Source organism: Microchirus variegatus (genome assembly GCF_963457635.1).
Source record: "Microchirus variegatus genome assembly, chromosome: 8".
NCBI lineage: Eukaryota > Metazoa > Chordata > Actinopteri > Pleuronectiformes > Soleidae > Microchirus > Microchirus variegatus.
In genome coordinates this window covers 9,792,612-9,806,117 of record NC_139809.1, presented here as the reverse complement: position 1 = coordinate 9,806,117, position 13,506 = coordinate 9,792,612, and the positions used below count along the sequence as shown (strand labels likewise).

General features: G+C 39.6%; 1 protein-coding gene across 1 annotated transcript in view; it reads left to right on the top strand.

The window, feature by feature from the left end:
• LOC310930215 (unconventional myosin-IXAb-like) overlaps positions 1–13,506 on the top strand; it is a gene marked incomplete at its 3' end in the record, with an annotated part of 100,816 nt that overhangs the window by 44,173 nt on the left and 43,137 nt on the right. Inside the window, exons 6-8 of the mRNA XM_083893130.1 lie at positions 3,905–4,002; positions 4,668–4,794; positions 11,860–11,949. Coding sequence (XP_083749256.1) covers positions 3,905–4,002; positions 4,668–4,794; positions 11,860–11,949 — 315 coding nt within the window. The remainder of the gene's footprint in view (positions 1–3,904; positions 4,003–4,667; positions 4,795–11,859; positions 11,950–13,506) is intronic.

The following is a 13,506-nucleotide window of genomic DNA, read 5'->3' as shown; positions in this document are numbered from 1 at the left end:
CCTCATTACTCCATTAAATAACCATATTTAGCAACATATTGGCAAGATTGAATCAAATGAAGGTCGGGATTATTTTTGTATGATTTCTATAGACTTTTGGTGGCTGTCCTTAGAGAATCAGAAAGTTATAAGTTAGCCAAAGTTTGATGGAAAATCAAATTACAAATCCACTTTTTTCATTAAGATTTTTACTTTTTAACCAGATTGAGATTAATTAATGAACTGTTAACAGAACTATGAGACTGCTGCTGTCTACAGCCTCTGAAGCTTCAGTTATCACGCACCATCTTGGTTGTGTGTGCAATTTTTTGTACAATGTATTGTTATATATTATTCTCTTATTGGTGCATTTTTTTACATTTCTATTTTGTCTTTTGTATCACTTACATAGGTTCTAAACAGAGAAAGCCGCACACAACGTCATTGTACCTGTGTATAATGACAATAAAGCTCATTCTATTCTTCTAAACAGAAAAGTAACACATGTCTTTTGGTTTTATTGGAGCATCTCGCCATGTAACAGCTGCAGCTGTGCTGTGTGGTTTCATTTGACCTGCTTCCAATAAGATTTGGGAGAAACCTCTTGTAACACTTGAAGTGCACTGTCTGGCCCAAAAAAAAAAAATCACACTCTCTAAATATTTCTAATATTTCTAAAGCCTGATGTTGGCACGCATTGTTTCAATGAACTCATTCAATATTGCAACATTAATTTCACCAAGACCATGTGTTGAAGACCAGCTGTGCTCAAGTCTTCACCAGAACATCCCAAAGATTCTTAAAAGACTCAAAATGATGTGTCCTATTTCACAATTTGAGCCCGATGAATCCTGACAGTGTCATCTTGGATTATGCCCAAAAAACCCAAACATCAACAAGTATGTTTAAGTGATTCTTTTGGGCACAGCCTAGACGTGACCACGCAGCAACCCCAGATCATAACACTGCCCATCACCAGTTTGGAACAGCTTGTCTGTGTGGTATTGGTACTACATTTGGAAACACAAACACAAACCACTCTCCAGAAAATCCAAACAGTTTTGATTTATGTGTTTCTGCTCATGTTTTGGTCTCAGATAAGACTTCCAAAAGAATGAAATTATGAACTATTCCTTGAACACGACTGGTGACGACTGGGTGCTTTCTCCGCATCATCCTTTTTTCCCCTTACACAACACAGCCCCACCTCCCTTCCCTCATCACAGTGTGCTGACACACTGTCTCTCTCAAGGGTCAGTCGGTGACCTCACCAGTCTGTGACCCCAAGGAAATGATGTCACTGTGTAAACATAAACACACAGAAAAAGGCTCGGCAGCTCCGTGACAGCTGTCCAAGCGTGGAACAACCCTTTTTGAGCCTATTTAACCTCTGTTCCCTGCCTTTGGAAGTTTCGAAGTGCAGGGAGCATGCCGTACTTCTTTGTACAGTGACACAAAGTCTGGAGGGCACAGATCCGGAGCCGAAAATAGAGAATAAAGAAATGTGACACAAAAAAAACAAGTAATAGATCAAAAGATCCCAAAGACCAAACATTTCCTGGATGTTTGTATTTGGTGTGTGTGCAGTCTGGTGTTTGGTTCCGTGCCTCGGTGGCCGTGGGTGTGCAGTTTGTGCCTGTTTGGGTGTCTTATGGTTTTTGGTCATGTGGAATGTCTAGTGACGGGGTCGCATGCTGTTTTTGGAAAACATACAACGACGCTCAAGCGGGGGTGCCTCACCATGATTCATGGCTAGGTCATGGTAAGTAAAGGGAGAGCCTCAACTAGGATGCACAGGACTTTTAACTTAAAGGAGACATATTTACGCTAAACCAACTTTTTAATCATTTTAATACTTATATTTGGGACTCTGGAGGCCCTATGAGTAGGAAAAGTGTGAAAAAAGATGACTCGGTCCGCCTCAGTCTAAGTCCAGGAGATAAAACATGCAATGTTCACTTCTGCACTCATTGCTACGTCACAATGAGACATTCCTGGAATTGTTGTCTCGCGGAGCTCCGCTTTGTCTCTAAAAAAATTCGAGGGCAATAGTATCTGGAAGAGCGGAAGTCCGCAAAGTGTTCTATTCTTGGCTGCACAGTGCAGCACAGAGTTCTACACAAACTTCCAGCCTCAGAGGATTTACGTGTCCAGTGAATACACTTTATATATGACGGCAATGTGCCGGCTAGAGTCGGCAAACGATGAGCTGCTGGAGCCTCAGTGACGTAGTTTCCTGTGTCTCATTTGCATTTAAAGAGACAGGTACTCAAAACCGAGCGTTCTGAACAGGGCTGTTTTGACAGGGTGATTGAACTGCTGTGGTGCTTCATCCTAATGGTATTTTGACCAAAGCATGTCACAGACCTGTTCATTAGGACACCATGGAAGGGAAGGTTAACTTGGAGAAATGGGGTATAATATGTCTACTTTAACAACACGGCATATTTTCCCATTGTTTTTGCCTTATGTCTTGAGCTACCACCCATGATTTCTCATGTTCTGTTTTCAGACGGCTTTGTCCAGTGTGAGCATAAATAAGCCTCAACTCTGCACCAAAAATGTGTCCAATGACATAAATTTAGCTTCACATTCTCATGTGATAAATATTTGTTTCAAATTATGGAAAACGGATCGTTTCTCGCTCGTTGCTCGGTATTTTTTTTGTCTTCGCACCAATAGCTACAATTTCACTTTTCCACTGATGTATTCTCTTACGACCAGTCAGAACTGATCTCTTTATTTTCTCTCGTTGCGCCGACGTATCGGATTGTGCTGCGCTGGCACCGAGGTCAGAATACCTGGCAATTTATAAAAACTGGGTCTCGACGTCACTCGCGACAGCATCCAAACCCCTCGTGTTGCCGTTGGAGATGCTCGGTGGGGAAATATGCCGCTGTTTTGGCTCAGACTGAGTTCTAAACCAAAGGAAAACAATGGAAGGGAAAAGGCAGAGAGGCGTGTTGAATGTTGAAGAGGTAGATCCAGATTGTGGATTATGGGTTCTTGTGTCTTCTCTCGCTGGCCTGGCTGCTGTGGTATGTGCTAATTACAGCCTGAGAGACGTTCACTGCTGGAGACAAGCTGACCTGACTGGAGGGCTAGAGGAGACACACACACACACACACATGCAGAGAGCGCTCACTTATTTAATATCATAGCCATTGAATTACTCATTAATCAATTGAATCAGGGTTTCCTTTAACAGGGAAACACAAAGCAGGGTTTTCTTTAGATCATGTCAGAATGGAGGTGTCAGACTTTTACCCCACAGGATGACTCAGATGACACACAGTGAAGTCCAAACTCTGGTGTGCAAAGTTCTTCATCACAGGATTAGGAGGGCATAAAAGAAGATTTTAAATGGTTTACAATATTTTGACAGAATTAATCTCTTTATGTCATCAAACATATTATGTTGATTTAAAGTGATAATTCAAAACCTAAAAATCATGTCATCATGAGATCATTTATTTTCTTGATAACATGATGAGGTTCTATGCAATAATAACGAGAACATTTAAATGTAAAATCATCGGACGAATGGGGCAAAATGAGTTGTTAGTTGACTTGAAGTCTTGGATGTGACCTGGGTCTCTTTAAATGTGATAAGCAGAAATTGTGTCCTGCTACGTGTGATTATAATTTTCCAAATAATGTCATTGTCAGGTGTTGAGTTGTGCAGCTTGTGCATGGAATAATGTGCCGTGGTCAAACATCTGTCAGCTTTTGCAGAGACATTACATAGAGTTTGAGCTTCCATCATTTTCACCAGGTCCTCACCATCTGCAGTGGAACTGCATGGATTCTTCTCATCTGGTGCTTTAAAGTCACACTGTTATATAGTGTGTGATTATTCTTTATCCCTAATTCTGACTGACTCTTTCCCTCTTCTCGCCTTCTTCTGTCTGCACCAACACAACAGGACTGCTTCACCGTGGAAGGAGAGGATCTGAAACACGACTTTGAGCGGCTGCAGCTGGCCATGGAGATGGTCGGCTTTCTCCCCACCACACGCAAACAGTAAGAGAAGATGAGCCTTTTTTTATTATTATTATTATTACTGTAAATGGTTTCATGGAGTCTCAGCCCTGCTGTTGCTTAGAATCAGAATCAGAAATGTCATCAGAATACTGTTGAGATCTACTCTGGAAACGTATTTCCAGCTCAGCAGATGTGGTTTGATTTCTTGGATGTCATCAAGTTGCACTGTTATTTGTTTTCTTGTTCTTCTGTCTTATATTTGAGATTATTGATAAATTAGCAGTTGGAAAACGATGCAAAAATCAAGCGTATCAGGGGAATGTAAGTCAGAGGAAGCCTGGCCTGATCGAGGAGACCGGCAGCAGCTGAGGGGAAGTAGCTGTTCTTGGTTTTGGTCCTGATGGACCTCAGTCTCCTGCCAGAGGGGAGAAGGTTATACAGTCTGTTTCCAGGGTGGGAGGGGTCGACTGCAATCTTAACCCATGACAATCTTAATACGTGGACTGGAGATGCAGCTGTGGGTTCAAATCAGCTTCTCGTGTTTTGAGTATGCAGAGAAATAAGTTGTTAATGGATTTTTTCAGCATATGTTTGGTGTAGGGATGAGATGTAATGATTCTCTGTATCAGTATCTGTCCTTTACTGGTCAGAAATGGTCAAATCTGACCTCACTTAAATGCTTGTTTTTCCTTCTCCTTCATCAGGATTTTCTCCCTGCTGTCTGCAATCCTCCACCTGGGCAACATCCGCTACAAGAAGAAAACCTACAGGGACGATTCGATCGACATCTGCAACCCAGAGGTCCTGCCCATCGTCTCAGAGCTGCTAGAGGTGAGCGCTGTGATCTGTGTCGGTATAAAGTCCAAATCAACATATTCTATGTTGCAACAAAACATTTTTTGCAGAAAAAAACACATCCATTGAGTCAAAAACAGACAATGTGTTTTGTCTGCTGACACTAAATACTTTGAGGGATAATAAAAATGAAGAATGGGAACAGGGCTTTACCGCAGGGCTTAGTTTCTCTCCCGACATGCTTTCCTTTGTCTCCCAAAGTGATTCCATTACATTCAACTGCATTGAAGATCATTAAAACTCCACAGAAACACAAAATGGCTCTCAGCGCACGAGCACAGCTTGTGGCGACAGCAGAAGTTAAGAGGTGCTTCACGTCCAGCACTTCCTCAAAGTTCTCAGCGTGTATAAAAGAAGCTATTTTTCAGAGCTCTTGTGTTGTGCGTAGGTGAGGAACAACCTGTTGTTCTGCCTTTACATCATTTTTAAACTGTTATAGCAATGTGCCAGACACCGAAGCAAATCCTTACAGTTATCACTAAAATGGCTTTTATATTTTAAATTATTTTATTGACATTTTGTTCTATTTAAATCTCTGTCTTACTCAGCTGTAAACTGCTCCACCTCACCATGTGAATGTGTTTAGTTTCATGTTTTCATGTTGGAAACTAGAATAGAACGACGGTTAAATGAACTGAAGTTGACCTCTGACCTCTGATTAGTACAGCATTGGGAACGATATATCACATTTTTTTAGAACTCCCACCTGTAATAGATGAAAAAAACAGCAGTGTCATTAGCAAAAAAATAGTATGTTTTAGTGGCAGAATGAACATAATAAAATTTGTATTAAAAATTGTATTACTAATACTTATGGTACCTTCAGTACCTAATCCAAATGTATTACATTAGAAACATACATGTTTTAGAAATCTTTCAAAAACGTGTTTAAGCTAAAAATGATAGTTATTTATTTGGCAAATAACAAACTGAATTCACCTTTTTATACCCAGAAGTCAGAAAATTAATAACATTAAACCACTAAAACGAATTGTTCTGTTCTGGAATGCAAGTAAATAACTATAATTGTACATCTTAAAGCGGACCTAGACCGGAAGTTCCAATTAACGCAGTTTTTTGGTGCGTATCTGCGTCCTTACCTTGTTTAAGAAGCCCTGAAGGTTCTAAACAATCAGCTCAGCCATTGCTGAGAATGCTTTGATGTATTGTAATCTCGGGCTCAGCGAGATCTCTGAAAAATGCTCTGGGCACTAGTCCGGGTACATCCGGTTGCGTACATTGAACTGCAGAAGAAGAATAAGGAACTGCGGCGGAGAGTCGTGACGAAGCTATTTTTAAACATTGTTAAAACAATGTTTTGATAATGAGTAGCAGTGCATCCACCGTTCCAGAGGGGGGAGCTGCGCTTCTGAGAGCGGGTCTGCAAATGATGTCACTCCCGGGTATTGGCCATTCACAAGACAGCTGGGAAGGCTCTCTGTCTTCTGGGGAGGAGATTTATGTCTGAAACAGCGCGACTGAGGACAGCGTCAGTAAGGAGAGATTTATATCGGCTCGTTTACAGCAACTAGGAGGTTTTTGACCATAAAAACAAGTTAATGTATGAAAGTAGACCTCCATAACTAACATTATGTGCAACAGGACCACTCTATGTGAGCTTTTATAAAGACATAATAATGTACTTCACTACTTTTTCCTATTTTTCTTTTGTAAAACACAAAATTTCATGTATAACCATAATGATTATATTGTAGAATTAATTATATCTTTTCGATAAAAGAGCTTCTATGTACTGGCCTATTAACTGTAACAGAACCATAAAAAATGATTTAGATAATTACAAATGCTGTTAATTTAGGGCAGCTGTGGCTTTGGGTGGTGGTTTATGTCTAATATTTTGTTAAGCACTGGAGTAGTATTTTATTGTAACTATTCATTTCCTTCTAGCACAGTCATTTTATTATAATCCAATATTTGTCAAGTCTTTATTTCCAGAGTTACAAGTTGATATGTTCATAGTGCAATTTAAATTGATTAAATTATTAACATTTCCTTGCTTTTAAACAAATATTGTCCCAATCGGGAGTGTAAACCACTAAATATATTTATTTAATGCTCAATGAAGATCTCACACACACACAAACATCAACTCATCATATCACTCAATGACAAAGCCTCAAACGTCCACTCTGATTGACGTCGAGACAGAGGGACAGAGGGACGCTGTCACTTCCCTGTCCCTGGGTACAAATTGCGGCCATTTAGCGGATGTGTTTGTTTAGTTGCAGACAAAAAAAACCATGTCCAAAGTGTGCCGGAGACTCCTGTCAACAGCACAGTGGGGATGTTATGACTGTGGCGTCCCCATTCATTAGCATCCTCACTGGTATCTGACTCTCCACAGAGCGGCAGTGACGTTAACTCGGCCACATGCTGCCCACATGCTCAGGGCTTAGTGTGACAAGTTCAAGGTTATAGCGATGTGAATAAGCCGGTGCGCAGGCAGCAACGATGTGCCCTGAGGTGACGAAGTAAAAGTTATTAGAGTGAAGAAGAAGAAAGAAAGGAAACCAGGACACTGTTTGACAAAATAGAACAAAGAGAAAAAAGTTAAAATTAAACATTGATAGTCCAGACGATGAAAAAAATGTCATGGTTTTATCAGTTTCACCGAGTCTGATGGTAAGAAATAAGAAGATGGAGGTTTACACCTAAAGTGCCTTTTAATCACTATTATAAGTGCTCAGCCCTTATGCTTTATTGATTCTGCGTTATATTTTAAGACCTTTTACAATAGCGAGACTGCTAAATGGCCTCCAAAAGTTTGTCAGCGTTTGATAAATGCGTTTTTTTTTTTTTCATGAGTCATGCGAGTCTGGAGCCGCTCTAAGAGGAAAAAATCTCAGACAAAGTGCACGTACAGTACGGGCGTAAGTGGGGTCTTAATTTGCATGAATAACCAATAACTGCACTTCACTTCAATAATGGTTCTATATATTAGACGGATTAGACGCGAACCACTGCCCTCACTCCTGTGAGCGTGAAACGCCGCTCGAGGAGAACGGATTGTGAGACACGAGTGTGAACTGAGGCATGAATGGGAACATAAGTGGTTGTGGGGACCGCCTGTTTCCTGTGGACGTGAACCTGGAAGAGGAAGTGGAGCTCGCTGGGGGTTGATGGATCCTCTGAGCTGTGGAGCTGAGTGATTTGACCTAAACATGCCTGTGCAAACTGGACACCAGGCCAGAGAGAATAGCTTTTCTCTGCACCATTAGTCCCACTAATGGTGATGGTCTTTTAAGACTGAAAAATACAATATATAACATTACCTATATTCACCAGAACAGTCTCTAAATGTATAGCAATACATAATCATATTTAAGGTAAGGTAGTTATGGTAATGCATGATAAGGAACGTAAAGGCTAAAATAATACAAACACTGTGCAACCTCATTAGGCACAACACAAATTTGCCTAATATATATTTCTGAAGAAAGTCAGCTCACTGTCAAAGTGCATCAGGGCAAATGGATCATTTCCTGAATTTCAAAAATTCATTAAAATTATTCCTTAAGAGGTTTGCAAATATTTTCAACGGATCCTTGTTCAGGGCGATGCCGACTATTATGATGGTAAATTTTAAGTCATTCCGAGAAACTTTTTGTTTTTGAGACTAAAGTCAGCTCGCTGTCAAAGTGCATCAGGGCAAATGGATCATTTCCTGAATTTCAAAAATTCTTTAAAATTGGATACTTTTATTTGCTGATGAGCCGCTGCCTGCCTGGTGCAGCATGATAAATCAGTGAAAATTAAAATTCCTCCAAAAAAAATTTAAAATCAAGGATGCACACCATCAGGTCATGCTCATGCTCAATATCCATATTGCTTTGTAGATAGATGGCAGCTGTAAAGTTCTGCTACCAAAGCTGGACAGCAATTCCCTTGATTCTACACAGCCTCATTACATCACCATACTAAGACTTCTTCTATTGTTTTGAAAGACCTCTAGCTTCAAAATTGACTTTAAAAACACTTCTTTACACATTATCGGACAGAAAATGTGAGTCATAAATAGATTTGTTTTCACAGAATCAGCCATACAATTATGAACAGAATCACTGACCCTAAACCAGAGCTTAAAACCATCTGTGTATTATGGTGTTAGAGCAGTGATCATGAATGGAGCAGAAAGCCTGTTACCAAGCGACTAATACATAAAAATGTACAGACCAAAGAGCGATCAGCAGGCTGCTGAATAGGCTTTGCTCTTAGTGCACGGATTACCAGGGGGTGTGAAATGAAGTCTGATTATGTGAGCCCCCACCGTCTCACTCATTACACACACACACACACACACACAAACACAGGATTCTTTCAAGGACTCACATTATCTTCCATTCATTTGAATAGCATAAAAAAGCTTCATCATAACCTTAACCATAACCAGTTAATGCCTAACCTTAACTCAACCACAATTTAAATATACACACACACACACCCTTGTCTTTATGAAGACATCAGATCAGACGATCCCAAAAAGACTCTCACTCACACACTCACTCACTCACAAACACGTGATCTCCACAGCAGCTGTGCGGCCCACTCCCATAATCCCTGTGGATGGTGATGTGTGCGATGACATCTGCTCGTCCCGGTGCGGCTCTGTCCTGTGTGGTTTTGTCAGGGACACACAAGTTCACAGTCTGTGTGAGACTTGCGTGCGAGGACACAGAGTCCACTGTGTCCGGCGTGGTCAACTGCAGTATGAAAGGGCCATTTAGAGAGCTTAGAGATGATTGGTGGGATGGAATGAAATGTTCGGTCATGGCGTTATGTCGTGTTATCATTTTGGAAATGGTTAAAGTCAATAAAGGAACTCCAGCTACTGTATAGAACCTGTTCATCCAGTTTACTGACACAACGGCCCAGCTCTTTGATTAACTGACAAACGTCTAGATCAAACACTAAAGTAAGATCTGCTTATCTTTGCTCCCTGCAGGTGTTTAATATGTACATCAATGTATATTTGGCCTGTATTCATTCATTCATTCATTCATTCATTCATTCATTCATTCATTCATTCATTCATTCATTCATTCATACAGTTTTTCTCCCTCCTCTTCCACCCTCGTGTCCAGGGGTCTCAAACACAAATACTGGGGCCAACGAAGGTCTAGACTGGTCAGGAAGGGTCTGGTCTAGTGAAAAAAATCACATATCACAATATTTGATTATTTCACAGCATTTCAAAATAAAAGTGTTTGTTTCGATGTGGAATGACATATACCTCACGATAATAATATATTTATGATGCAAAATTAACCTATAAATAACAACAACAGACATAAAAAAGAAAAAAACTAAACAAGCTTTTATATATATATATATATATATATATATATATATATATATATATATATATATATATATATGTATATATATATACATATATACATATATGTATATGTATATGTACTGTATACACTCTTATAAATAAGGGTTCCAAAAGGGTTCTTCTACAAGGGCTGAGGTTCTGCCTGGAACCATTTGCTTCTGAAAAACCCTTTCCCAAAGAAAGGGTTTTTTCAAGGGTTCTTGGTAACACTAATGGTTCCAGTAAGAACCATTTTGATCCAGAGAACCCTTTAAAACTCCTTTCCTGAAGAAGGGGTTTTAAGGGGGTTCCAGGTGGAACCTTTATAAAAAGGTTCTACCTGGAGCCAAAAAGGGGTCTCTTATGAGGACAAGCCAAAGAACCTTATATGGTTCTACTTAGCACTTTTATTTCTAATAGTGTATATTTTATTACTAAATCCATTTACTGTTGATTTTTTTTTTTTTTTTTTTTTTTTAATATGTGATACATAATATAATCTCATGTTGTAATATTACAAAACATATGAAATATGAAATGTTTATGTCAACTGTTAACTGTGGGCCACATGAAATCAATTAAGGGGCCATACGGGGCCCACGGGCCAGGAGTGAGACCCCTGTCCTTGGCTCCATGGTTTCCATTTCTGATTGGTTATGTTATGTTTTTTTAAGTATTGCGAGGGCAGTTTTCTTCATTTATTGATTGCTATTAGGATGTGAAGAGGGTTTCAAGAAATAAGATTTTATTAAAAAGAAGAAGAAACAAATTGCAGACCGTAGCTTTAATAAGGTTCAGATTCTCAGCACACGAATAATAAAACCCAGTGTCTGTTTTTCTCACGTGTTGGTGTCAGCTGTGTAACCACTGATATTTCTTAATGATATTTAATAACTACAGGGTACATCATTTCCTGTTGGTCCCTCTGATAAAGTTGTGTATGTTTTTATAGATAAATGTTATTGGTCATGTGACTTCCTCTATAGTCTTTGAAGATGCTTGTATGATTTGTTCTGTGTTCACAAACGGAGGCTGCAATTTGTTAAGCATAGGGCATGACATTCCAAAGACACAGACATTTGTCAAATGAGAAATGTCAGATATAATTTTGACTCTAGGCTAAAGGTCTAGATATTTTACATGTTGTGTCTCTTGAACACGCCCCAGCTTTGTGTATATAATTTAATTTACCCTGTTACTAAGATAATTTGCCGTATAACTTCCTTTTCTCCTCATAAAATTTAAATATTATATTATATTGTATTATATATATATTTAAAAAATGTGTTTTTTTCTGTTGTATCCTCAGGGAAAACCTCTGTATAATCTCAGTCTTTGCTGTCAGAGGTTGCCATGTGTCAACAGTGCTTAGTGCCTGTTAATGTTATTTGCAGGAAAATGTGTCTCATCAACACTCTGTCTGTCAATTACTGTGTGTTTTTATCCTGCAGTGACAGGATAAATATATAAATAAATTAGGCCTTTATCAGGACCACAGGGGAAATCCCTTCTCTGCAGTCGACCCATCCTCCACTAGAGACTGTTCTAGAAGGGGAGCAATGGGGGTTGGGTGCGTTGCTCAGGGGTAACCACAGCCCTTTTTTTTTCAAACCGGTTACAAGCCAAGTTCCTTTTCCACTTGACAATTCTGATCCTGATCCATCTTGACTTACTGACCTTGTGTTTTCTCCCTTTTTGTCCAGGTCAAAGAGGAGATGCTACTTGAAGCGCTGACAACCCGGAAAACCGTGACTGTCGGAGAGAGGCTCATCGTGCCCTACAAACTCGCTGAGGTGAACATTTCATAAACGCACACATCAACAACATGTGACAGCTACACACCTGAATCACACACAAAGAGTCTGGATCATGACTTCAGAGGACATCAGACTGTAGGGATGTGAATCTTTGGGTGGCTCACGACTCGATTCAATTCCGAGTCTTAAGGTCATAATTTGATTCAAAATCGATTCTCGATTCATACGATTCTCTGTTCAAGCGATTCTCGATTCCAAAATTGATACGATGCATAGTGTGTTAAGGCAAATTATGGCATCAAAACAATACAGTTTGTATAAGATAATGTGATCACACAAAGGCAAACTTAAGACAAAAGTTAACATTTATTCATTCAAAACAAATGAAAACTTACTTACTGTACACAAAATAACTTGCATTAATAAAAGCTTAATAAAAGCTTAATAAAAGCAAAATTAAACTGTACGCAATTAACACAAACTGGTGTTTTGTGTGGTGTTTCAAAAATTCTAAGTTTATGAATCGATACAGAATTGTGGATGATTCCTATGTGAATCGATTTTTTCCCCCACCCCTATTATACTGACATTTCTTCTCTGGAGACCTAACCCTAGCCTCATTCTAACCATACAACATGTCTTCGCCTTAAAATGTACTCATTTATGTTATGGAGACTTTAGGTCCACACAACATGAGTTATATCTGAATAATATATTTTAAAACAAATCACCTATTACTGGTAAGCCCCTCCTTATTACCACTAGGGATGGGAATCGGTATCAGTTCGATACTGGGTCAAATGACAGATAGAAGTGTGAAATCCGATACAATCCTATATATCGCATGCTTCAATATGCACAGGCTGTAAAAAATGTGACTGCAAATCAGCAAAAACATTATAGCTGAGTCATATTTGAGCTGTTTATTAATATTTGTTACACAGTTGGATAATTATGTCTTTGAAATGACATAATGTTGATTTCATAATGGTCTAAAATCACTGTATCGGACTAATATCGGTATCTGTAGATACTCGATCGAGGCACAAAAAAAAGTGTCATCGTTCCATCCCTAATAACCACCATATAAAACTTACACAGAGGGAATTTTATTCTATTTTCTTCTTTGCTGATAATAATTCATGGATGTAAAGCGAGGAGTCATTGGAGCCAAACTCTTTGTTATGAAGTGCGTCAGCTACAGGGGGAGATTCTGTGTTTGTGTGTGTGTGTACGCGCGTTTGGAGCCTGTCTGAGGAGTTTGTTGTGGCACTCCCCAGCCTCCACCTCTTCTGTCTAAGGCTCTTTTGATAGGAGTCTCTTCCTCTGCGGCTTCCTGTTTCCTGTCGAGTTAAACAACAGCGCGACTTAACCCTTTCCCCGAACCCTCTGGCCTAACGCGCTGCACGCATTTTTACCTTCAGGATCCCTTCAGTTGACCTATATAGGCTCCTCTGATGTGTCTGTCGTTAATATTCAGTGTTTATCTCTCTGTCGCACAGACACGTCTGCGTGTGGCCACAGGGTGTGTTTGTCTGCAAAAGGAAACGTTACAAACAGATAATCTGTCACTGCACCGCTCGGCTGCAGCTT